Here is a 26,285-nt window from a genome sequence, read left to right on the forward strand (position 1 = left end):
CTAACAGGACTACAGCCAGTGATTTCCAATGACCAATGGACTAAGTCAGTTATTAAGTGTGTCTCTAAGTGGGCAGTAGTCCCCCCATGACATGGGAGTGGGTGAGGATACATGGGAAGCATCCTAAGGGGATGCAGTGTAGCAGGATCACTCCCTCCCGTATGAGATTTTAGAACAAGAAAGGCGAATGCAGGAATTATATCTATGTCAGGCTGAACAAGAAAGTGTCCAGTGTAGGGCTATTAATTAGGATTTGTAGTTGCAATAAAGAATTGCTTTTCTTGGCTTCTCAGGCGAGTTTTACTAACAGGCAGGCAATAACCAGATCAGATGAGATACTCTCCTCCAGGAGAGCGATGAGCAGTCGATAAATCCCATTCTACAGAGGCATGTGCTGAGAATAAGGGTCTCCAGCACAAGGCTGAGCTGGTTGAGATAGTACACTTGGGTTCCTCTGGCTCACCAGTCCTCCTGGGCTTGTAACAGCAGTGATAGCAGAGGGAATAACATGAGGCAAAGAGGGGCAAAGCCCAAGTTCTCCTGTGAACTGTGTCCCTAACAAATCACTTGCTCAGCTGGTGTCTAAGATTAGCTCCTTCTGGCAGCTCCAGCAGATGCAGCTGCTGGGTAAATTTAGATCCTTAGTGAATGGGTTATTTTCTCTCCCGGAGTATCCAAGTCAGGAGGGCAGTGCGGAGTCACTGGGCTTTGCCATGTGAGTCACCCACTTTGACACCGGGAGGTGGCCGACTCCGTTTGTCCTCCCGGGCAGGCAGGGACCTGAGCTGAGCCACCCACAGAGACAGAGCCTGTGGTCCCACAGCTCAGGGTGGCTTCAGGTGTGGAGGAGAAAAGCTGGATTTTACCCTGGAAAGAAGCACATCATGTCATAGCTGGTTTGGTGGTAAAGAGTAAATCTGAAATAATGGAGGTGCCAAGAAATATCTACCAAAGGTTCATCAGTAGATCTCTGTTAAAAAGAGATATGCCTGGCAGCTGAAGGAGTTTTTTGGGATGTGACTAGAGATGCCACCGAGGCACAATACCTGCCCTTCTTTCCAATATTTTTGGTCCCAGAGATAAAACCCAGAAATAAAACCAACATGGCTTCTAACTCAAAACCGACAAGTTTGATGGCAGTAGGCTCGTGATATTTCAGCAGTACGAAGGTGGAGTCAAAGTAAAGGTGACTATGAATTGAGCTGCAGCCAAACCTCCAATCTGGTGATGCCACTAAGGTGGGTTTCTGTTAAACTCAACCATGTCTTGTGTCACTGTTAGGGGTGGGAGGTGAGGACCTGCAAACAGATGCTTGTGTCTCTCAGCTCTGATGGCAGGGCATTGCCCAGGGTGTCACCTTCGTTACAGCAGCGTAACAGTGATAAGTGCAGGCACCATAGATGTCCAACATTTATTTACTACATATATAAATGACATTTATCAGGGACTTCACAAATTACTTTGGCAGAGCTGAAAGCTGGCTAGGAACCAATCCAGTTTCATCCACAAAGCAGCCAGAATACACCAGCACCAAGCATCTCGACTCACGCTGTGAAGTGGTCCAGATTCTGCCCTCACCAGACATCGACATAACTCAGACATAAGGCCACTGAAAGTTACTCTAAAGTGCAAGAGAGCCAGAGCTATTTTTCAGTTATGAACCCACCTTTTCCCCAAGGCACCATGTTTCACACATGTACATTTATTCAATGCACTCCCTAGGCAGTGTCCCAAAGTCTGCTTCTCCAAGGAGGCTGTCATTGGCTTTCCCTCCACCACCCAGCCCCAGGTCACTGCCCTTCATTCAGGGTCTTTCTCCTTTGGTTGTATATATGTGTGTGTACTCATTCAGCCATGCGGTCACGGGCTTAGGCTGTGCACACCAAAAAGTCAGTTGAATAAAGAGATGGATGGCTGGAGATGAGAAAGAGTTGGCTACAGCATCTTCTGTTTCTCAGCCGTGGGCAGGAATGTGAGCTTAAATCTTTGTCCGTGGTGTGCGAAAAACATGAGTGGGATTTGGTTTGAGTCCTGGGACGTATATCAATCACAGCAGGATAGTCACGGTGGCCACATCGGTCTCAGACCCAACAGTGGAGGGCCCTTTGGGTATGTGTTGGGGCCTGGGGACCAAGCAGTTGTGTGCCATTTGTTGTATTTCTTCAGCGTGCCCGCTCCCCAGGCGACCTGTACACGATGCGCGATGGCTGTGAAGCAGGTATGGCTCCCACACTCTCATTAACTATACCTGATGTTGGCACTAAATCATTTTTTTCCAAGACATATAACACTGAAGGGACCTGTTTTGCAGAGATTGTAACAGCTATCACTCTGCACCGCTGACAGTGGTAGGGAGATAATTACCCTTCAATTTGCCATTCCTGGTCCTCCTTCCCTTTGCTATAAAGACTGTACTATTTATTTATTAGCCTCTTGGTAGGTATAGATCGTGCTGAGCCATTTCACAGTCCTTACTGCACAACCATAAATGCTGAACACTTGACAGTGGATGCTGACCGTCTCTTCTAGTGAAAGAAACATGGGATGCTTGGGCTGGAAGCAACCTGGAGATGGTCTGCTCAGAGCAGGCTCAGCACCAGCTAATCCCTTTCTCACAGCTGTGTGTCTGATCCACCCTAAAACCTCCAGCCGTTGGAGTTGGAGAGTCTCCTCTGGGACACATGGGCTACAGGTCCTGCAGGAGAGCTGAGTGCTGGCGGACTAAGTGTTATGGGAAGCAGAAGGTGAAATCTCTAGACCAATGTCAAAGGGTCAGCAAAATGATGGGGGTGGCTCTTTCTGGCATTGCAGAAATGTCCTGGGAGCCTACCTCAGCAGTCTGCCATGCATGGGGAGCCTGTGAAATGCCCACTGTGTCTTATAGAAAATCTTTCCTGCAGCAAGGGGGTGACCTGTGCTTTTCAGGTGACTTCTACATGGGTGAGCTACAGCGGTCCGATTGTCAGGAGTGCTTGGAGAGCCCCGGCCAGTGGCTGGAAGGGAGACGAGGCTTTGGGACAATCCTGCTGACGCCTCTCTCTAGTCCGCCTTTGCTTTGTCACACTTCTCCTCCTCGATGGCCAGGATGCGCTCACGTTCTTTGATCAGCTGCACTCCGCAGTATGTGATGAACCAGATGGACAAGGTGCTGACAGGGAAACCTACAAGATGGAGGGAGATGTGGTCATTTTGTTGTTGCTGCTTGCCTAACAGGGCTAGCTCTTGTCCAGCACTCCTGCCTTTCGGGTGGTTTTGGGAGGTCCCAGGGGTTCATGATGGCCAACGACATTTTGCGTTGTGGATCCAGCCCTACAGCTTCACTGAGAGAAGAGAGAAATTTCCAGCATCATGTTTTAAATGAAGCAGTGCCTGAGCTCACCAAAGCATCACGGATTGCGGCTTTTCTGGAGAAAAGGAGGCTGAAGGGAGACCTTATCTCTCTCTACAACTACCTGAAAGGAGGGTGTAGTGAGGTGAGGGTCAGGCTCTTCTCCCAAGTAACAAGCGATAGGACAAGAGGAAATGGCCTCAAGTTGTACCAGGGGAGGTTTAGATTGGATATTAGGAAAAATTTCTTCACTGAAAGGGTTGTCAGGCATTGGAACAGGCTGCCCAGGGAAGTGGTTGAGTCACCATCCCTGGAGGTATTCAAAAAGCGCGTAGACAAGGCATTTCAGGACATGGTTTAGTGGGCATGGTTGACAGTTGGACTCAATGATCTCAAAGGTCTTTTCCAACCTAAATCATTCTATGATTCTAATGTGGAAACATGCTGGAGTGGCTTTGAGCACTGTCTTACCCTCAAAACTCCTTCTGCCCCCCAAGTTCAGACTTGGTGGTTGACTTTCTGCCCATTCAACCTGCCCATGTCCATCGTTGTTCAGCACTGTGACCTTCTGGAAGCTTTGTGCCCTGCTGATGCTAAGGATCAACCCCAGCCTTGTCCCGTCCCTAGTGGGTACACAGTGTACGCCCAAGAAAAAACATGTTTTTGTCAACTAGGTAAGCGACTGAGAGCTCTCCCTCCACTTAGGAAAGGTCTGACGGCATTTGTAACCACGAGTCTGGTATCCACAGCAGAAGGGAGACACAGGCTTTGTACCTACTAAAACAGGACCTCTGAAATGAATAATGCAACCAGCAAAAGCCAGCTAGCTCAGCGGGCAGGCACTTCTGGCACACTGAGCCCAGAGCATCATATTATCCATTTTCTATGCCAGAAGGCCGGAGGACGTGGGCTCCTGATGGCTATTTATACCCTGGGCTGCTCAAGAAGACTTCAAAATAGTGCCACCATCTCCTGATTAGAAACGTACAGATAAGATTGTAGCAGGAGGGTTTGTACCTGTCGCCTTCAGGTTGACGCAGGAGTAACCGCTAAAGGAGACGAGGTCGGACAAGTAAACCCCTTTCTCCAGCAAGGGGACCATATCGCAGCCAGGGACTCAGCCCACCTCGGTGGGGTGAATGTGACCTTAGCGTTGCTGCAAGGAGTCCAGTTCACAGCGTCAGGCTGTGCTAGGAGCTGTACAAGTACACCTGGAAGGCAGCTCGCACCCCAGAGAGCTCACACGAGAAGGGCTGGAGCTAAGAAACCACTGCCTGCACCTTTTGAACAAGAATTAAGCACGTTGGGAGCAGTCGCATAACAAGCCAATGGCCAGGCCACTTTGGACCCAAGAGGACTCGACAGTCCCAGTCCTCAGCTCTCCTACCAGTGGCCCCCCCATCAAGCCAAAGGTCCCTCGGTGGGGAAGGCTTGGAGCATCTTACCTGTCAGGAGGAGTCTCTTGGTCACCAGCAGTGCAAACTCCAGGCTGTTGAGGGCCAGGATGTTGTAGAGGACGATGGCCCAGAAATTTGCCGCCCCGAAAACTGCCCTAATCCGCCGAGACATGGCCTCTGACATTTTGGCCTGCGGAGGGGAGAGGAGCAGAGAGTGAGGGAAAATGGGCCTGTAAGGAAAGGGGATGCACCAGTCCAACTCCAGCCAAACTCCACCTGGGATCCCAGAGGGGTAGGCAAAAATTAGAGCAGCCTTTAGTGTCTCTGGGATGAAGAAACATAAGGACAAGGCAAAACTTCTGCTCTGCTGCTGGACTCAGATGCATGTGGGACTCCGGATTGGTGTTTCAAGGTCCCATGGGTAGGGTCAAGATGTTATACATGGTTTCATGCTAATTATAATGGCTGTATACTGCTTTCTTCGTCTATTGCCTTGGGTAAGCCATTCCTCAAGGCAGATGAATGCTGTTGTATACCCGGATTATTATTAGCCCTACGTGCAAATCACTCCCAGCTCCTGGTAGAAATTGTTTCTTAGGAATTAAAAAAAAAAAAAAAAAAAAAAAGAGCTGAAAACTAGTGACAGCAGCAGAGTGAAATTGTCACTGGCACATAATCCTCAGGAGCAGCTGCTGCGAGTGGAGCGGGGAAGTGGTTTATAGCAATCTTCAAAGAGCACGGTGAATCCCCGGGCCACTTAGTGCTGAGAATTGCAGTGCCGCAGGGAAGGAGATTTCCCTGCCGGCAAGTGCTGTAATCTGATTAGAAGTTCAACGAGGAGAGCAAACGGAAGGATTGCTCTCCAAAGTTTTTATTCAAAAGGGGTCTTTACTGAACCGGTTTAGGACCTCCAGACTTTAGGTTAAGCAAAACAAATAAAGAACATAATTGTTTCCAGAACGGAGTTTCGTAAGTTTTTCTTCCAATGTGTCCCCAAGGAACCTTCGTCCCAAACAGAGACAGGGCACTAAGCTTTGGACTGTTTGGAAAATAATTCATTCTATTACCTAAACATTTGCTTTTATCAGGAATCAGATCAAAAACACTCAGAATGCCAAGATGTTTTGCAGAAGAAGAAGAACAAATGATTTCCATATGGAAATGTATAAACATTTCCCCATGGACAGACCTCAGATTTTGTGTGCATCTGTGGTACTTTGATGCTTCGTTGGGGCTGCATTCCTAGTTCATTTGGACCTCTATTTTCCCTCTGAAAGCTCCAGACCCAACCTAAATTTTTGATGAAGCATCACAGGGGCAGGTGGGAATTTGCTCTGGGTGGGTGACACAGTGCATAAAATGAAGGGATAGAGAGCACCGGGACTGTGCTTCTCTTGCACAGCTAAGTAGCTGATCACAAGGATGCTAACGGCCACAGGAGAGAGCTTCAGGTCTCCACACAGGAGGCCTGGATGTGGAGCTGCATGGCATCATCGGAGATGTTGCTCTTCAGTCTCAGCTGAAAATGGATCTGAATTGTATGAACAAATTTGTGCTCCCTACAGTCATGGACATTTTCCAGCACCAGAGTTTGGTCCCGGACCCATTGACCTTCCCCCATCCACATGTAGCCCAGTTCCTCACCTCCAGTTTGGCAAAGGGCTCCTGCTGGAAGAACTTCTGCACCCAGAGCTCAAAATTGAGGCCAAAGCAGTTGAAGACAGACCAGATGTAAACAATCTCGCAGGGCCCCAGCCACAAGGTGGTGACGGCAAAGGTGGCGATGGTGGCCACGAGCTCCTTCATGATGTTGTCATGGTTCTCTCCAATGTGATCGTACACGTACCTAATGGCCAAGGAAAATGGTCGGTGCTCCCCATAGTTAAGGAGACCCCTCCGGAGTCCCTTACCCCACGCTCACCCACCACAAGCTCCTCCCAGGCAGGTCAATCTAGAGCACCTCAGTGAGAAAGGAAGGAGGTTTTGGCTGAGACATTCTAGCAATAAACCGATTTTTGCTGCAGTCCAGCTGCTCGTGGCTTGTGTTCCTTACAAACCTGTAGCTCCTTAAGGACAAAATACCACCCTTTCCCCCTCTTGCAGGTAAAGGGTTGATAAAACATGGGGATCTGTAAAGCTGCAGGCTATCTCAGACTCGCTGGTGCACAGGATTTCATCACAGAGCAGCCACCACCTTCAGCACAGGTTTGCTGGTGTGTACTCATGGCTGGAGAGAGCTGAAGGGCTGAGGGAGATGTAGATGGAACTCAGGCCACCCTTGTTACCCAGTATATGGGAGACCTGGGCTCAATTCCCCTTTCCTCCTGGTGGAATATGATCCTGACCCTTCCTCCCTCGAGGGAATGATAAGTGCACCAGACTTAAAGGGATTTCTGAGACAGGACTCTCTTATTCCCAACTTTGGGGGGTGGGGTGGGGGTGTGTTGCACATTGTGGTGATCAATTCAATGGCCTTAGGGATAAACAGACCAAATATGACTTCATGACTTCACGTTTCACCCAGAGGAGAGGACACCTCAGCTTTGGGATGAACAGCATTTAATGCTTCATTGCTATGTGATGAAAGAGAAGACCCTGAACCAGACTAGAGACGGTTGATTAGACACTTACTTGCATAGCCAATCATTAATCCCTCTGTCAAAATGCCTACAACGCAGATGATAAAAAGCATGTTAAAACACACAACGTAATGACACTCTTCCATGCAGCAGTCAGCCAGAGAAGGCACCCAGACCCCTGGCGAGGTCCTTCTGCAACCTTTTTCACAGCAGTTCTCCGTTCTCCTTCCTTGAACCGGTCCCACTATCGATGAGGCAGGTTACAACACCTCTCTCCTTATCTATTCCTTCCTGCCCGAGAATATTTCCCTGGGCTACGGCCAAGTCTAGACTATAGGTTCAGTATAGACTGTTCAATGTAGGTAGTCTCCAATTCATAGGCCAGCTGCTCAGAAGCAGAGCCCAGACATCTTCCCCCCCAGCACGTTTCGTGCAGGTCAAACATGCCGTCTCTCTTTGTTGATGCATGTGGGCTACTCACGTTTCTGCAAAGACGTAGAGCATGGTGATGCATTTTGGGGGCTGGGGTGGGTCCAAGTGGTCCAGTCTGGCAATGGTGTTGATGACCCCAAACATGACAGCAGCTTTCACCCAGTCGTACACCAAATTGGAGTAGGCCAGGCCAGCTGGAGCAAAAATGAGTCAAACAGGTGAAGAGGAACATGGAACATATCACCTTCAGGACTTTGGGGGACATCATGTCCCATGGGAGCATGTAGTCTATTGCAACAAACATAACATCAAGAGGACAGCCTAATGCTGTCTTGGACCAGCAAAGCTTTTAAAACTAAACAGCTTTTTAAGAAGCTTAAACCAAAGGACAGTATCTTCTTGGGGTATTCAAGAGCAAACTGTTTATTGGTCTTAGTAGTCCAAGAAAGTCATACGGATCTCATTTCTTCCAGCGCAAGATTGTTCCTTCCCTCTAAGGCTTGTTAACCTATGACAAACTCATCACAGTTCTCAACTCTGACCTCTGAGGTTTTACTGACAACTCCATCAAAATGCCCTCCTCCCCAACTCCTTGTGGCCATAGATGTAATGTTGATGCTACAGCAGAGCCAGGGCCAGAAACTCTGTCTTGGAGAAGTGTTTGACACTGGAAGGCAAACCCTGCAGGAACAAACACCAAAAATTTCAAATTCCTATGGAAAGAGAAGCTAAAATGCTCCCATCTTGGTGGGACTGAGCTCACAGATTAAGGACCACACAGTGCCTTGATGTGAGCAGTGCCTGAGCTCCTGCCGTGGACCAGGCAGCTCTGGTCAATAGAGTCAGCAGAGCCTGCAGAAGAGCTCAGCTCCCTCCGGACTAACACATATGCTTGGTCAGTCCACCCAGGTCTCTTGGGACACCCTAAATCAATGCTAGTGCCATTCTAGCTGCATTAGGATTTTCTCCTGGCCTCCAGCTGCCACTCTGGAGAGACGTGGGGCTCCTCCAGCCCCTGCCCGTGTGGATGTCAGATACCCTATGGCAACTCAAATGCTGCCATCAGACATGTATTTGGCCAGCTGAAATACTCCATCCAGCTGCCAGCTGAATGCCAGCACTGCTACTGTTACTCATCCTGGGAGTTTGGTTTCTGGAGGTCTCTAGTCCAGCCCTGCTCAGAAAACAGCCAACTTGAAACGGAGATCAGGTTGCCCTGGACATTGTGCATTTAAGCGTTGAATATGTCTATTTTTGGAGAATCTATAACCCCTCTGGGCCCCTATTCCAGTGTTTGAACACTCTATGAAAAAAATTCCTTACACGCAATCAGACTTTGCCTTGCTGCACCTTGTTTGCTGTGTCCTGCTTCTTCCCTGCCAGCCTCAAGAAGAGTTTGCCTTCCCTACAACCCTCCCTTAGGCAGTTGAAGACAGCAGCTACAAATCCCCTGCACAACCTACACCCTGGGGCCATTTCAGTGGCTCACAAACACCCATAATGGGTCGCCACCTGTGAAGGCATCTGAGATACCAGGTGTACTTCTTGCAACAGCATGGGGCTGATTTTTTGGAGGTGCTGAGCTCCCTTCCAGTCCAAAGGCAATGGGAATGGCTTGGTGCTCAGCCTCTTAAACCCAGAGCTAAACAATTTACACCGGGACCCTGCGAGAATGTCAGACCAACACCATCTGCTTTCCAGGGTTGCCAGCTCTATGCATTGTCAATGGGAAGAAGAGGGGCTTTACTCAAACCTGTCCAACGTGAGCACTGCCAAAGCCTGTCAACGGAGAAGGATGGAGATCCGAACCCCTCACCACTGCTTTGAAGCCGAGTACAGGTGTGAACGCGTCCAAGCACAGGCACTCACCCAAGGACCAGTCCGAGAGGCGGTTCATGAACTTCAGGTCGGAAGGGAGGGTGAGGATGTAGAAGAAGTGGAAGAAGATGTCCACAGCGATGATGGCCCCCACGTGGAGGAGGGCATGGACCCGGATATTCCTCATCTCGTCGTCTTTGCGTCTTAGCTCTCGGGTGCTCACCTGCCGGGATGGCAAACCAGGAAAGGGCTGAGCTGAGAGACAGGATGGGCAGCATGTTCCTGCATCCATAGAAACAGTCAAGGTCCAAAGGAGGACTCATCATTCTCCTTTAGAAATCACACCATGGACTACATGGCTGAAATCACCACTGATTAAGGAAGACCCGAGGGACTAGCTCAGGCAAACGCATCCACGGGGAGCAGGACAACCACAGCATCCCTCCAAGACATCCACCTCAGCACTGAGCACAGCAGCAACGTGCCTCCTGGATGACCCTCCTAGCAAAGGCTGTTCCCATCACTGGGGTTTCCAGCAGAGCAGGCGCATGGTGTGACACAGAGGTGACAGGTCTGGCTGTATCTAAGGGACCCTAGGTGAAAACCGTACCAACCAGGGAGCTGGGTTTTATGCTCTTTCTGCAGAGACATGTTCAGAAAGACAAATTTCCTTAAGGGTGGCCCCTTGCACAGGTCACTGAGTGGGAGAAAATACCCACACGCAGAACATCTACAGGACGCCACAGCCTGTAAGAAAGGCCATCTACATGCCCAGGAGAGGTTAGGAGCAGGGCTGGAATCCCGCCTGACTGCTCTGCCAGGGCCAGATGCATATTTTTGGCCAAAATCATTTGGGAGGAGGAGAAGGAGGTTGCCTGATGGTCCCTGGAGCTTCTACTGCAGACATCTGCTGTAAACGAGAGGGAGAGCTGCTCCAGGGGCCATCCTGGTTCGGCTGGGACCTGATCGATGGGGATTTCGTCTCTGCTGCATCTTGTACAAACAGGGGCCGGGCTTTGCCTCCAGGAGCTGTCATGTCTTTGACCGTTGTAATACAAAAATCATCAGAGCAAGCTTTCAGGATTACACTGGGCAGACTGATGTCCTCGCTTCCCCACGTCGCCGTAAAAATTGCTGCTGTATTCAAAATCCTCTTATGTTTATTACTTTCCCTTTATTCCCTGCGAGAGGTGGGAGCTCTCCCAACATAATCCGCAGGCTGCCGCACCAGCCCCGTCATCAAATCCAGATGATTCCTGAGAATTAAAGCCTTTGCCAGAATTTTTTTGTGTCTGTTATATGCCAAATGCTTCAAGGATACAGAAAGGCCACTGGACCCTGAGCTGGAGAAGTCGAGGGAGGATAGGCTTTGGCATGGAGACGTGTGGGAAGACATGGAGCCCTTCCTTTCATAGAATCATAGAATCATTTAGGTTGGAAAAGACCTTTAAGATCATCGAGTCAAACCGTAAGTCTAACGCTGCCAAGTCCACCACTAAACCATGTCCCTAAGTGCCACATCTACATGTCTTTTAAATAACCCCAGGGACGGTGACTCAACCCCTTCCCTGGGCAGCCTGTTCCAATGCTTGACAACCCTTTCGGTGAGGAATTTTTTCCTAATGTCCGATTTAAACCTCCCCTGGTGCAATTTGAGAACGTGTCCCCTCGTCCTCATGTCTGCACGTGGTGGCACCACTCCACCACCATCCCCTTGAGGTCAGGGCTGTGTCCCCCACACTTCCAGCCCTAGAGAATTGAATTTGTTCCTTTCATCCTAGTAAGGAAGATGGTTTTCAGCTCAAATGGGGCTGGCCAAGCCCTGGTACAGATGAGTTCCCATCACACGTGGGGGTACAAGGGCTCCACCAAGACGTAGCACCAGTAGGAGCCAAAGAGACAGATCCATTCCCTAACTGGGCCAGACTCCATCTGCCCGCTCCCATAACTGCTGTTGGGCAATTAGGAATTCACCTCTACAATTAGCTGCAGCTCCAGCAGTGCAGGGGGGCATCTAGCCAGGAGATGGCAGTGGTGGCCAGGCCAAGACAGGACCCCTGGCATGGGAAAGGGGTTGGGGACTTACTCCTTGTGCCTTTGGGGTGAGCATTTTAAGCAGCAGAGGGGGGGAGAATTGCTCATTAAGTGGCTATAGACATCCTGGTTTGGGACTATGCAAAGGAGCAGGAAATAAACCCCCCCTCCAGATCAAGCCTTGTAGGACTGGTGGGAATTCAGGTCTTGGAGATGTGAGGACTTTAATGCTCTGGTTTACAGATACATGGCTGCAGTGTTAGGAGAAACTAGGGCTGCCCGTTTTATAGGAAACACTGATGGAAACTGGAGAAGGAAGAGGAACGTGGGGTGAGGAGGGCACTCCAGGGCCCTGTACCCCCTCTGGAGGGGCTTGGACAGCGGGGGCTGCTGGAGCCGTGCTTGCCTGGGCTTCAGCCCGGCAGGTGAGACACGACTGGAAAGATGAAGCCTTAGGATGAAACATTTCTTCCAGCAGCCTGGGGAGAAGAGCCCACCAGCAGCCTGGCCATCCCTGGTGCCTGTCCAGTGAGAACGGTCTGCTGGTAGACTCAATGCTCCACAAACATCCCTTATGGGTGATGCCAGCGCTGACCTTACGATCTTCAGTGTCAAATGCTCTAAAAGTCCTTTTAAATAGAACCTGCATGACCCAAGGGATCTTGTTCCTTTCAAGAGGCAGCACGAGGTTGTTAAATGCCCAGGTGAATGAACCAGCAAGGAGCAGGACTCAGATCAGGGCTCATCCTGCTCACTGGAAGGAACAAGACCAGTGCAGACCTTTTATTAGGCAACCAGTACCAGCCCAATGTTGGAGAGAAGGTGCTGGGCTGGGTGGGTCTTTGGTCTCCTCCGCACCAGGGAGGCTCTGGCTGCTTTCCCCTGCCCTGGGCTGGTTTTTCTTCTGAATTCACAATTTTTTTTCCATAATGCTCTTGCACCCAGATGTCAACCGGGGTCCAAAAATTCAGTGTAGCTGGTCTTCTTTAAAAGAAAATGGAGGGGGGATGGTGATCCTTGCTGACCAAGCAAGAGGTCCCTCTCTTAGCAAGCACTACCAGTTTGCTTTGATGACCAAGGCTGATTACTGGTGTAAAAGGACATTGAGATGGGAAGAGTGAGGAGGCAGAGAGCACTGCTGTTTTGCTTGATCTTTGGCTATGAAACAGGACCAGAGGTCAGCTGGTACCAGCCCAGGCTTCTGCTGATGTTTTCCAGTGCTGATTAGAGTCTTCTCTTCAAAAAGCTCCCTTGGTTATACGTGATACAGGCAAAGACTTGGGGCACCAGGGTATTTCACGGAGAGCAGAGGAATCCCCTGGTTGCCGAAACACAGCCTTCCACTCAACCTTACTTATTTCTACAGAAATAACTTCATCTTAAAGACACACAGACCATCCTGGAAATTCATGCTCCTTGGGTGAACCAGCTGGATGGAAATGTGAGACTGCCCTTGCTGTCACAGCCACCAGCACGTAGAGGTCCCACAGATGGGCACCACATGTCTGGCTCTCACCATGGCCTCCTGGCTCCGCACAGTGGAGCGGCACGGAGCTGCTGGGGTGACAGCACGTGGAAACCGAGGCATGGAGCAGTGCAGTTGCCAGGTGAGGAAGGACATGAGCTGAACCCTCCCCTCCTCATCCCAGCGTGATGCTTTCACCACAGCAACGTCTTCTCTTCTGAGCTGATCAGTAGAAATGGCCAAAAACCCAAAAGGGAAGATTAAAACCCCATCAGTTTATACCCCTCCCCACAAAAAATCACAGCATCATTGCGCAGCCCAGACTATGGCCACAGACTCTAGATGACCACGAGAAGCTCTACAACCATTTGCACCTTCACTGTGGGAAAAGGTGGGGTTTTATAGGCATTAAACCCAAGCAAATAAATGCAGGGAGCAGTCCTCCTCCAGCCTGGCCTCAGGAGCACTCACCTGGGCATGGAACTGGTCAAACGTCATGACAGGCCCAAAAAAGAAGAATGGGAGGTAGAAGTTGTACTTGAGGAGGTCGAAGATGGAGTAGATGCCCTCTTTCCTCTCGGCGCTCTCGAGTGCGAAGCTCATGCAGCGCATGATGGTGAAGCCGCTTCCTCCATAGAAGAGGACATCTTGAAGATCAAAAGCTCCCGTTACAAACCCGCTCTGGATGAGAAACGAAGAGTTACCACCAGGAACGCGGTGTCATTTCTGTGCTCCCTCGCTTTTTGGAGGACATCACTCCTGGGGCAGCAGGCAAAGCCTCTAATTACGCTCTGACACCAATTGTCCCTGGAGCTCATAAGCCTTGCTGTTGATAAGAAAAAACTGGGGCTCGATTTCCCAGCTGGCTCCTGCATCTTGGAAGAGCCAGGAAGTGGTAGATCCTCTTGGCCATGTCTTCACCAAGCAGCTACGGGCCGTGCAGGCTTTGGTCTGGGGTGGGAAAGGTCACCCTGTCACAGGGACATAACCCTCCCCAGGGAGTGAAGAAAAGCCAGCACGAGCCTGATGGAGGCAGGGCAAATGCATTTCGGGAGGTGAGTAGCAGGCAGGGAGAGGCGGCACTGTCCTTCGGAGGGACTGAAGAGCTTTATAAGGCCCTTCCTGGGCTTCCCTCCACCCACCAGCGAGAGAAAGTCTCAACTGGGCAGAGACCCGAGATAGCCACGGGTGTCACTGAACCCATCCCAGCACTGTGCTACAGGTGGGGAAACTGAGGCACGAGGCAGGAACACGTCTTGCCTGGCTGACAAGCTGTTGCCTAAGCGGCAAGAAGGACTTAGGTGTCCTAAGCTCTGGCCCAGCATGAAGCCACCAAAACACGACAACCCAGTGGGATTATTCCCAAGCTCAGCGACGCAACAGTCCCCTCTCAAACCCTGTGGGAGCTCTGGCATAGCCAGGAGAAGCGCCCAGTGTTTGGGGGTTCCCCAGGAGACCTCCTTGGGGGTAAACCCAAGGAGACAGACACAAGCGGGCTGGAAATGAGGCAGAGAGATGGTTCGAGACAGCACCTACCTGCCACGAACTGAACGGCTCCACCTTGAAGGAGGCGAGACAGCAGAGCCCGGCCACGTAGCAGAGCCACTTCTGCTTGGCCAGTGCGACGGAGTAGAGGACAAGGCAGTGGGAGAGGATGATCATCAGGTAGACGAGCCCCATGCTGCCCAGCACGGCCAAGACCCCGTACAGCATGTACATCACAGCCCGGTGCTGCGAGAAGAGAGTGGTCCAGACCCGTGGTCAGCTTGGTGAAAGCCCCAACCCTGCTCCCCCTAATCTAGAACATCTCCCCATCCTAGAACAGCCCTCAAGCCCCCCTCCACAGAACCCAGGTCACCCTGGTGCTTTCAAACCCATCCCACCACATCCCTGTCTTACCTGCGGTACCGTCATGGAGCAGATCTTGCCGAAGAGGACATGTCCCGAGAGGGCGAAGATGATGACGTTCCTGAACGAGGTGAACCACATCACCCACTCGAAATCGGCCACGTCCTGCGGGAGCAGCACCGGGCGCCTTACTGTCCCCAGCCATCGCACCCCTGCCCCAACACCCGTCTGGAGGGGAAACCACACAACTTTCAAAGCCTTTTCTTCCCATTTTCCACCCAAGGGCTCCCGAGCACTTTAGCTTGGTCATAAAACCCCAGGAGAGACGTGCAGAGGTTTCTCGTCTCGGTGCACACAAAGCAGAGCATCCACGGTGCTGCAGGGCTGGTATTTTCCCGACTAGTTCATTAGGGAGAAAAATACAAGTCACGTGGACTTTGCAAAAGCGTGTCAGCAGCAGAAAAACCAGCTCTGCTTCTCCAGTGGTCAGCACCGACCACATCGCCGGTAGCTAGAAAAGACGGAGTCCTTCCTCCGCTTACCATCTTCCTGCCGAAGTAGTGCCAGCCCGGCTTTATGCCATCCCGAAAGGCCTTTCTGTTCATGCTGTCTGCAAAAAAAACAGAGTTACGGGGAAAGAAACAGCTCTGAGAAATTGCACCCGGGTTTTGGCAAGGCAGGGAGCCTTCCTCAACGCGATGCTGAGCCATCAGGGCTCAAAGACCCTGTCCCAAAAGTGCCTAATTCCCATAGACAGCCATAGGACTCAGAAACCTCAAGTGTTTCTGCAAGAATTTCCAGCAAAGTCCTTTGCAGCTCACATCCCAGAACCCCCCTGCCCCGCCCCAGCTGATCCCATGAAATTTTCAGGTTTTTGTGTTTCCAGACAAAAAATTTGGGAACCAGCCCTGTGTAGGCAGGGTGGTTGCCTGTTTTGGGGACTGGCTGGAGACCTACGACGTGCTACAGCCTATTGCCCTGAGCCATGGAAATGGGGACAAGGAGGCAACCAGGCAAAAAAATAATCCTTTTGAACCTTGCAAAGGATTCCCAAGCTGTTCTCTGCCAAAATTAAAGCCAGGGATCTGCTGCTGGTATGGACAGCTGTGAAAGCAGCCACCTTACATCCATCCATCCCAGGGGATGCGATGGGGAGCGTTACCTCTGGATGCTTCAAAGATCCCGCTGCCGCTGTATACCACGGCGCACGTCACGATGAGGGCGTAAAACCCCAGTTCGTAGCTGGGGAGCATCGTTTTAACCCCCATGGCGGCAGGTTACTGCCCCAGCCGGTGCCGGGGATCCAGACCTGGGAAAAAGGAAGGAGGAGAGAGAAAAAAAATCAGAGGTGAGAGCTCACCTTCCCTCCTACTCCTCCAACGTGTCTCTGATGTGTGTCCCCCCCCCCCAAATTCCTAATTGGATCCTTGGAGGGGATCCAGGAGAGAGCACGAAGACGTCCACGCTGGGATGCCGATATTCCCCTGCCCTGGGCTGCTGCTCACCTTCTGCTGGGATTTTACCCAACCTTGAGCTCTTGGGGGGCAATTTCCTAAAACCCCGTGGTCCCAAACTTTTCCCAGCCACAACCTTAGGATCCCGTAGGCACGGTTAAATCCTCCCCCCCCAGCCGCTCTGCCCAACATCAGTAGCGCTCGGGGGATGCTGACGCCCAGCCCTGCAATTAACCCTGGGCTAATTACACCTGCTAAGGCTAATTAACACCGACGCGACGTGCCTTTCAGCCCTCCCCGAGCTCTGCAGCCTCCCGACTGGGTGTCCAGTTGCTAAAAATGCAATTTAGGGCTGGAAGAAGCTGTATACGGGGGGGGACACATCCTCCTCCGGCACTGCCACCCACTCGTGAACATCCCCCGCGGGTGGGGGGACCCCGGGAACGGCGGAGCGCTTTGAAGGGAATAAGTAAGCGTAAATTTGGCTTTTAGACAGCAATAAAAGGCGAGCCGGTCCCCTTCTGCTTTCGTATCTGCATCGCAAAACATTTGCTGTGGGTGCTTAATTATTTTTTTTTTATTATTATTATTTTGGGGGGGTTATTGAGGTTTTTTTAAGAGCTGGGGGGGGTCGTTGGCGCGCTGCCACCGCCCTGCGGTCCCCTGCGGCGGGAGGGCACTCACAGAGGTGGCTTTAAAGAGCTTTTTTTTTTTCTCCTTTCCACGCTTTTCAAGGCTTTATTATTTTTCTTTTTCTTTTGGGGGGGGGGGGGGGTACCCTGCAAATGAGCTGGCGTGGGGGGGGGGTGGTTAAGGGTCTCCCGCTGAGTCTGGGGACCCTGCGGTGGGCGAGACGTGCTGGCAGGGAACCCCCTCGGATAATTTTAAGTCCTGATCGCTCCCCAGTTGCCAAAGCAGGTGCATGGGGGGGTCCCTAGCCCAGCCTCCCCCCCAGGGGCAGCAGCATCCTCATTCCCCTCCCTATTTCTCTCTCCCACCGGACCCCCGGCTGGATGGTGGGAGCAAGGCAGAGGTGACAAAAAAAACCCTGGAGCAGTGGGAGCAGCGTGTCCCCATCCCCGGCTTGACCCCCCCTCCAGCCCCCCATCGCTCCCCGCTACTGACCTTGAGCCCCGGGACCACGGGTGGAGGTGGGCGAGGGTGCCGGGGTGGGGGGGGATCCAGCGTCCAGCACTGCGATGGGGGGTGGTAGGAGAGGGGGGGGGGGGGGGAAGGAAGGATTTTGGGAGCTGTTGGCTTGTCCTACAGCATCTCTCAGGCCGGCTTGGGGTGGGAGGGTGGGTGTATTTTTATTTCCCCCCCCCCCCCCCCCCCCCTTGCCCCTGGAGGAAGTTTGGCCGGGAGTGGAGCGGAGCAGGCGGGAGGTATTTTTATTTTAGAGCAGCACTGCAGAGGGGGGCTGGTTCAGGAGCTGTCTGTCACGGCAGCTGCTGGAGAGGACCCACGTTGCCTGCCAAAACTCACCCCGGACCAGGGAGCACGACCCAGGGCTGCCCACGGGAGCCCCGGGGGGCTCAGCGGCCCCCACGCAGGGACCGACTCCATCTCAGTGGTGTTTCGAACCCCCACTTTGAGCCCTGCAAAGGAGGGGGTAGCCCCCATCACCTTGTGCGAGAGGGGAGACGGCTATCGTTGAGTGGGGATGGGGAAACTGAGGCACAGAGCCAAAAAGGTGCGATTCCTCCCCGGCTCGGGGAAGTGTTTAAAACGGCACGGGGCTTGGAGGGTGCAACTTCTCTAAAAACCGTCTTTGGGGTCTCCTTCTCAGTTTTTGGCATCTGCAGCCAAAAAAGGGGATAGGAAAGGGCTGGGTTGGGTCGTGGCCTCCGTTATTACGGTGTGTGTAAATTTACAAGTCGGCCAAGAAAAAGTCAACGTGGAGTCAAGCCTGTCTCCGTGTCCCACACCGAGCTCCTTCTACCAAACCCCTACCAGATTTGGGGAGAGCTCACCCTGGGACCGATGACCCCGAGCATCTCCTGAGCTGCCTGTAGGGTCAGGGGAGAGAACCAAGGCAGACGACCCCGGATTTTATAAATACCTCCACGGGTTGTCCTCTTTGGGGTGAAGCGAGTCATGTTTTGGGCTCCGGAGGGAGGATTTCCAGGATGGGCACCCCTCAGGTCAGCCCAGCTTTGCCCCGAACAAAAAAAGCTTTTTTTTTAGTAGCGTTTTGAACCTGGTGTGCACAGACAGAGGCTTTCCATAGAGACCTTTGGCCGATGGCTGTATGGCCAACGGTTTCAGCACCTAATGAGCCACTTTTTAATTTGCAGCAGACGAGGCAGGATTTGGCTGCCTGCCCCTCGGATGCCCCAGAGCCCCAGGCTTCGTCCTGCTGCCGCAGCTCGGTCCCTGCCCAGGGACTTCAGCTTTTTAGACCTTGACATAATTGACTGGGTGCTTAGAGGCGAAGTAATTAAGAGATCGGTGCAGATAAGCGCAGCGACACAATTTGTCACGCTCCGAGCGCCTGTGGAGGGCAGAGGTTTACGGCCAGCCACGGCCATACGTCAAGGAACCGCAGCAGGAGGGAAAATTGTGTCTGTCCCCCCCTGCCAGCGGGTACAGACGGATGCGGTGTATAGGAAGATAATGTATAGATGGTAGAGGAAGATAATGACCAAAGGGGTACCAGGGGGCTGACAAGTCCCCGTCACCCTCCCTGGCTCCCAAACCCACTCATCCCCCCCCCCATCCTATTCCACGCAGCAACCAAAACCAACCCCAAAATCCTTTTCTCTGAGCGTTCAACGCGTTGGAGGCATGATGGACCCTGTTGCGTGGCCACGGGGCTGGAGGCAATGGGGATTTTGTTTTCGGGTACGCGAGGGATGCTGGGGGGGGTCCAGGGAGTGGGTCCTGGAAGGCAGGAGGGTCACAGCCCCATAGAGCTGCTCTCCCTGGGCACTGGCACCCAGAAAGTTTTGGGCTGATGATAGATTTTTATTTTATTGTTTTTTTTTAATCCCGAGCAATTTGTGATCTTGCAGGATTGAAAGTGCAACATGGAGGGCTGGGCGGCGTTTTTTCGTGAGGCTCTGGGAACTGTGGTGATAAAAATCATTTAGCTTTAATTTATGGATATTATTAAAATTAAAAAAAAAAAAACCCAACCCGCTCTTGATTTCTAATATAATAAGATTTATTTTTAATGTGACCAGCGTGCCTTCCTCAGCACAGGGGACGCCTCCGTGTTTTATTGCCCCAGTGCTGCTGCTTTATGATGAAGTGCTGTTTATAGCTTTGAGCTGATTTAAATGATAGTTTTTTCAAACATTTGGCAGGTTGCTGGAAGTTGTGGCACACAAGCTGAGGCCGGGCCCCTCTTTAGCGTCCGAGAAAGTGAGCAGGAAGGTGGTGGGGTTCAACGAAAGGCGCTCGGCTCCGTCCCAGCAAGACACGGCACAACCTGGAGATGTTTGATGAGGACACCAAAGGAGCCTCCTCCTGCCTGCTTGCTCCTGCCTTATGCTGCTGTCTCCCTCTGCGGGAGCAGCTCTTTATGGGATGAACTGGAAGGAGAGAGGGTTATAATAACCCACACGGGTTTTTTTAGACCGCCTTAGGTTGCCTCATCGGGTTCCCCATGCAAACGTATCGTTGGGAACATGCCAACCCCACCAGGACCTCAACAGGACGGCTCAGAAGAGGAGGGTGCGTGCCCCATCCATCCATCCATCCATCCATGGTCACCCCCAGAACCCCTCTCAACATCCCCAGAACGGCTCTGCCTGTCCCCCCTAGCAGCCATCAACCCCATCAAAGGTCCCAGGACCTCCTGCTGCCCTGGGGAAGGACTCTGAAGAAGGCTCCCACCACTTGGCAGGGACAACCCCGCGTCAGCTCAAAGCCCGCTGCCTTCAGCTCCTCTCCTCGTGATCCTCTCCCGTTCCTGAAAAAAATGCCCCGATTAGGTCAACGTGGTGGAATGACCCCCCCGCCTCGCTGCCACGCAGCACCCCACAGATAAATATTCTCGCTGACGAACGAGCCGCTCTTAAAGCCCGGGACTTCACCCCCTGCCTGCAGATGGGTTTTGGAGCTGAAAGCGGAGACGCGTGGGGATTGAGGTGGCATTTGTTGAGCGAGGCCGCCCTATCCCGCGGGAGCAGCCGGCTCCCGAGCAGGGCTCGGAGGGGAGAGGATGAGGGGAGAAACCCAATACCCCTCTTGGCTCAGTCATGGCTTAATTTAGAGCACGGGGGCTCTGCTAAAGTGTTTTTCCATTTAAAGCTGAACCTCATTCCTTTTGTCATGCACGGGGCGAGGGCCCTGCAGCTTGCAGGGCAGTAGCAGCTGCTGGCTGCCGCTGCTGGAAGGGTTGGCAAAGCAATTTCCAATTTAGTTCCCCTTTGCCACTGGGTTCCTCCCCACTTCACCCACGGGAAGGACTGAAATCTGTCTCCTCCTCGCACCTCCATCCTGCTTTGGAGCCTCGGGCAGGGCATGAGCCACCCACAGCCCCAATCTACCGCTCTAAATCGGAGTCGTTACAGTGGCCGATCCTCTGCCACTTGGCCGAGCGGAGCCCAGGTCAGGGAGAGCTCGCCTGTGTCGATACTGTCTATATTTAACCATGCTAATGCAACTTTATTCACCTTACGGCCAGTTTGGAAAGCTGCATTCTTGCGATGCCTGATCTTCACAGGTAGATGACTCGCGACAGGCCAAAAGGAAAACCATGACAATTCATCAAAGGTCATTTATTCCCAGTGGTTCTGTTGTACTTTTAAAATCAGATGCATCTGTCAGGCACTTCATGGCTGCTTCGTGGAAGTGCTCTGCCCAGCTCCGGGGCAGAAGACAACATTTGGCTCAGCCCAAGTGTTTGGAGGACTCATATTCTTAGCATACATTAGCTAGAAGCTGGCCAAATCCTAGAAAGGAGTGTCTATAGCCTCAAATACTTGCAGCAAAATTAACCTTACGCTGTTCTTCACAGTTTAACTGTATCCACCAGCCTGTGCCAGCGGTGCCGAGCGTTGTCACCACCAGCCTGTCACCACCCTTAGCTACAATGAGACTGAAAAAACTCAGAGCTTATCAAAAAGCAGCCTGTGACATGACTTTACACTGGATGAAGGCTCTGCCAGTGAGGAAATGCTGGGTACTCACACCCCTTTTATCTAGCAAAGAAAGGCCTAACAATGACTGGCTGCAAACTGAAGCCAGAGAAATTCAAATGAGGATTGAAGCACGGGATTTTAATGGGCTGGTAATTATCCATGAGGACAAACTTCCAAGGAAAGCAGGGGGTTGTGGAGTTTCAAATCAAGCCCAGCTACATCGCTAAAAGATATGTTGTAGCTCAAACAGCACATCAAATGTGCTGGAGAGATTCCGTGGCTGAGGACCAGTGGTACGGGTTTTGCAGGCCCGGAGAAAAATATTTTCACTATTTTTATTCTCTGAGTGATGGATTGGAGGACATGGGGCTGCTGCAGCCAGATGAACTAGGGCTGCCGCTTCCAAGATCTGTCAGGGTTTCTTACATTCAGCAATGAAATGACATGCACTGCAAGAAAATCGGTCTCACACCTTGAAAACTGGGAAGCAATTGCTGCAAGAGTCAGCACAGGGAGAATTTCAAGGCAGGGCACTCTGTGGAAGTGCAGAGGGAATTTATTTCAAAAGTAAGGTGAAAACAGAAGACCTGGACAATTTGGCCTGTATTCAGCCCCCCCCCCCCCCCCCGCTCTGTGATGGGAGACAGATTGCATATTTCCATGAGAAACAGTTACTTACAGGTATGGGTTCTGTAAATAAACTATTTCATAGTGTCTTAGTTCCTTCTTTGTCAAGGCATCCGGTGTTGCTCTGTGTGTGTTTGTGCAGAAAAAAATTTAAAATGCTTCTGTGCAACCCCAAACAAGCATATGTTTAAAGAAATAAGTGTTGCAGCACTTGAGGTTTGCACCATGTGCTAGCGAGCCATATGAGTTCTGTAACATATAGCACTCCCAGTTTCTTATCTGTGTTTCATGGGTTGATTCATAGCCATTTTGCTGGAGAGTGGTATGATCTTCACTGCTTTGTCACAGGACAGGGGACAAATGCTGACGCTGTATTAGAAAGGATGGCAGATTGCCTCTCCCGTACTTAAGTGAAAATATTATTGATTCACACTTCTGTGTAAGCGAAATCAGAATCGCCAGCAGCAAGCTACCAGCCTGAATTTAGCAGCCACTGCATAGCAAAATCTCCACACCTCTTGCCACAGCTCAGGCAGCTTTTCAGAGTGATCCCCTCACTACTTCAGGTCCTTAAAATACCTCTTGGAGGTGGGCTGATTTCTCCCCTTCTGTCTGCTCACTCTACCCCATGCTACATAATCATCAGGACAGAGTTGAACAGAAACAAACCGCAGCTCACTTGAACGAGACCATGTCTCTCTCTCGATCCAGGATTTACGATTCCCCAAGTGTCGGGAGGAATGGATTACGGGTTGCAAGATGCCTTTTCCTCTGACGCTACTGGCAGTGTGAGCAGGAGGAATTTGGCAGTGAACTGTTTTGGTCCCGCTTTTTGCGGGAAAGTACCTGACAGCTTTGCTGAGATACAGGCCAGCGCTGGGGGAGTGGAGCAGGGCTCTTGGGTACAGGGAGGTTTAACCCTCAGCTCCGTGGTCTCCTCCATCAGGGATTCGTGAACTGTTTGAAGACAGACATCTCTGAACCTAAGCAGGAAAAAGGGACGACACTACCCTCACCGCATCTGGACTAACTCCCACTCTGCTCTCTTTTTCACTCTGCCTTATCGCAGCGCAAGTGGAGTCAGGACGCAAGCCCCATGCTGGGGAAGGGAGCAGCGGCTCGCCTGTCCACAAATCCACTTTGCACTGGTGGTGGCTGGGGTTAAAGTCTGACAAACTTCACGCTCACAAAAAGCAAAGCAGAAAAAGAAGAGCTTTCAAGACTTTCAACCAAGAAACAAAGCAGCACTATACAAAAATTACTAGCTCTCCATTTGCTTGTAATCCCCAAGGCTAGCTCTCTGCTGGCAGGCTGTATGTTAATGCCTTATTAGCTTGCACTCGGTGTTCTCACCATGCTGCAAGAGAAAAGGACAGAGATGCAAGTGTTTTCAGCATCTCCAGAAGTCCCGCCACTACTGCGGTGAGGACCTGCCTGCGTTTGTTAGCATTTCTTCCTAGTGAGAACAAGACCTGCCTGGTGGATGAATGCAGAGACCCAGAAATAGGAAATGCATCACCTGGATGGCAAGTATCTTATGGAATAAGCTGAATTTAAGGTAGGTCTGACTGATTGCAGGGTAATCAGCACATTCTACCTTTTCAGTGGAAACTCCACTGAGTATCGGAAAACTCTGCTGCTAATATGTTCAAGCAAAGAAACAGGTTGGAATGGTGAGTGGAACACCCCAAAAGTTCATTTGCAGCTATTCAGAGGCCAGGCTAATCCACACGACAGAAAGCCTGAGGCAGACAGGTATCAGTGAGCTGATAAAAACAGAACTTGGTTTGTTCCTGGCATGGCTTCGGAAGGGAGCTGGCAAAACTTTTGTATAGCAAATTCCTTTATAAGCTGATAAAGGCAGCAGCATATTGAATATCGAGCCCTCTTGAGGAAAATTCTATTGAAACTAGGGAGGTTTTGCCCAAAATCACACTGCAGAATTGCAGCTTCCTAAACTGCACCAACCTACGGCATGTGCAGTCTGTAAGCCAGCTGCTTCCTAACTCTTACCGACAGAATTTGCTGACATGCAAAACCTTCACTTTTTTTGTATTTCACCTCCATTTCTCATCCTCTTCTGCAAGTGCTAAAGAAATGACATGATCTGAGGCTGCAAAACTACACTGCCACTGCATTTCAATTCATGGGCACGATGCCTGGGCTCTCTCCCTGCTTTGCAGTCCAAAGGACTCTGAATATCTTGCTTAACTCGTCTCTTGTTTCTGCTGTCGAATGGCCTGTAAAAAGATATCCTTCACTTGGTCCATTGTGTCCTGATACAGTTTAAAGTCTTCCTCTTTCTTTCTCACAGTAGTCTCCAAAGCGGCTTTCAGAGCGTCGTTCTCATCCAGCTGGATCACAAGCCTACGAGGAAACAAAAGGAAAACTTTCATGTGAGCCATGGAGCTTCAAAGCAAATTAGAACAGTGCTTCAGCTCTGGGGAAGAAAACACTGAAACACATGCTCTCTGGTAATTTTATGACAGGCATGAGAAAGAGCAGACTTAACACTTGTTCCTTCTCTCTTTGAGGTAGAAAAGAGTATTAGATGACCAAGATACTTTTCAGACCTGTTTTGTTAAAGATTATAATTTTATTTTCACTAATAAGCTTGCAATCAATGCATAAGGAAAGAAAAAGGAAAAAAAAAAAGTGTCTTCCTTGCATGTGTTTTGTGTTGGTTAACATTTGCATTAGCTTGATATTTCTGGGTATCTGTATAATTATTAGGAAATTAGTGTAGAATGGCATAGACAAGCTCAGACCAGAGGATCTGTGATTTCTACAGAGTTTGCTAGGTTTTATCTTCTGAGGAGTGGATGCAGGTAATATCACTGCTAAAAGGACAGCAATGAGTTTAGCTGTTGTGAGTAACACACCATGGAGGAAGGGAAAACATACCTTGTGCTCAGCTCCTCTATCTGCGATTCTAGAGGCAACTTGGAGAGCTGAGCCGCAGAGAGCTCCTTCCTATTGCTCACATTCAAGGTGAGTCTTGAGTGACTCACAGACTGGCCTGTAGATTTAATCACAAAATGGGGTTTTAGTAAAACAAGCAACCGTTTTCACTTGGTAGCACACTGAGTGAATCTCAGGAAATAGTGAATAAATACTAAGGAATCTGTTCAGTTCTAGGTATATCCATGAAGATACTGTAACTATATAGGACAAGCTTTTATTGCAAGCAATGATTTGCTTTCAGCAAAATTAAAACATGATGATTTTGCATTTCTGGGTTAAAATGCAGTAATATGCCTACCTGTTTAGAGAAGAAAAAAACCCCCATCCAAAATATTTAAGTGGCCAAAACAATAGGTGATAGAAACAGTTGAAAAGGATTATTTTAATGTTAATCTTGTCATTGTGTTTCACTTAAGATTATGGCAACTGTTGCTTCCTGAATGCCTGTGATGATGTTTGTGTGTGGCACACACCACAACAGCTTTTGTAAAGCACTTTGATCCTCAGCATAAACACACCATTGGTTAAACACAATAAAACACTCAAACAGGTACTTCAAACTAAGATTCTAAATCAGGAATTATTTCCTAAATAAAGGCCTACCCAAAACACGCAGCATTGCTCCTGTCATTTCAAAGGGACACAAAAAGTTTTTTCAGGGTTATAAAGAAAATATAATTCAAATTTACTACTGGGATTGGAAAAGCAAAAACCATGAGTGACCAGTCGATCCCTACAATGGAAGAAGGCCCAGAGAAGACAGGCAAGGATGATGTACCCACGAAGCTCAGAAAGGAATGTAGGAAGTGACCATAGCTACTGTAGAGGATGCTGAACTTATCCCAACACCAAGCATAATGGAGGGTGGTCTTTGCTGTAGATAAACGGCTGAATCAGTTGAGTAAATGTAAATGGCCTTCTCTAAAATAATCAGTGGAAAGTACCACCTACCTTGAGTCTGCTAGACCAACATGAGGGAAGTGTCTATGTGGTTCAGGCCAACATAGGGTATAAAAATCAAAAAAACAGCCAAATGATCTTTGAAGAAAATAAAGACTTGAGATGGCTTCAACCCATGTATTCCTTCCCAGCAAAACTGGGGACACACAGCATCGTGACAGTGAGCATCTAGGCCGGCAATGGGAATCATACCTGTGTTGCGATTCAACTGTACATTGCAATTCCTATATTGTGCTTGTGTTGTGATTTCAGTACATTGCTGTATCACTTTTCCAAATTAAAATCCCAC

General features: G+C 50.4%; 2 protein-coding genes across 6 annotated transcripts in view; both read right to left on the reverse strand.

Moving 5' to 3' along the window:
- Window positions 1-1,367: 1,367 nt before the first annotated feature.
- HHATL (hedgehog acyltransferase like) lies at window positions 1,368-17,565 on the reverse strand. Of its 5 annotated transcripts, none has more exons than XM_049798857.1 (12): window positions 17,481-17,565; window positions 16,064-16,210; window positions 15,444-15,511; window positions 14,953-15,066; window positions 14,590-14,784; window positions 13,525-13,734; window positions 9,606-9,777; window positions 7,786-7,930; window positions 7,357-7,392; window positions 6,370-6,571; window positions 4,774-4,915; window positions 1,368-3,161 (listed from the first exon to the last, which is right to left on the reverse strand). In XM_049798857.1, the coding sequence occupies exons 2-12, from the start codon at window positions 16,167-16,169 to the stop codon at window positions 3,040-3,042; spliced, it is 1,512 nt and encodes a 503-aa protein (XP_049654814.1). In that variant the 5' UTR covers window positions 16,170-16,210; window positions 17,481-17,565; the 3' UTR covers window positions 1,368-3,039. The 5 variants fall into 5 exon arrangements, with proteins under 5 accessions (XP_049654814.1, XP_049654813.1, XP_049654815.1 ...); XM_049798856.1 differs by lacking the exon at window positions 17,481-17,565 and adding an exon at window positions 16,546-16,566; XM_049798858.1 differs by lacking the exons at window positions 7,357-7,392; window positions 17,481-17,565 and adding an exon at window positions 16,546-16,611.
- Window positions 17,566-23,613: 6,048 nt separating this feature from the next.
- The window catches only part of CCDC13 (coiled-coil domain containing 13), a 33,140-nt gene continuing 30,468 nt past the window's right edge, over window positions 23,614-26,285 (reverse strand). The window contains exons 15-16 of the mRNA XM_049798973.1: window positions 24,977-25,091; window positions 23,614-24,439 (exon numbers count right to left, since the gene is read on the reverse strand). Coding sequence (XP_049654930.1) covers window positions 24,280-24,439; window positions 24,977-25,091 — 275 coding nt within the window. The 3' untranslated portion in view covers window positions 23,614-24,279. The remainder of the gene's footprint in view (window positions 24,440-24,976; window positions 25,092-26,285) is intronic.

This window comes from Accipiter gentilis, chromosome 4 (assembly GCF_929443795.1).
Source record: "Accipiter gentilis chromosome 4, bAccGen1.1, whole genome shotgun sequence".
In the NCBI taxonomy this organism is placed as follows: Eukaryota; Metazoa; Chordata; class Aves; order Accipitriformes; family Accipitridae; genus Astur; species Astur gentilis.

Excerpts from the sequence above, each read along its gene's own strand:
- HHATL (XM_049798857.1), bottom strand. The coding sequence starts at position 16,169 with ATGGGGGTTAAAACGATGCTCCCCAGCTACGAACTGGGGTTTTACGCC. Across the intron at positions 14,785-14,952 it reads GCTCCATGACGGTACCGCAG|CACCGGGCTGTGATGTACAT; the intron begins GTAAGACAGGGA and ends CTCTTCTCGCAG. Across the intron at positions 3,162-4,773 it reads CAAGAGACTCCTCCTGACAG|GTTTCCCTGTCAGCACCTTG; the intron begins GTAAGATGCTCC and ends TCCATCTTGTAG.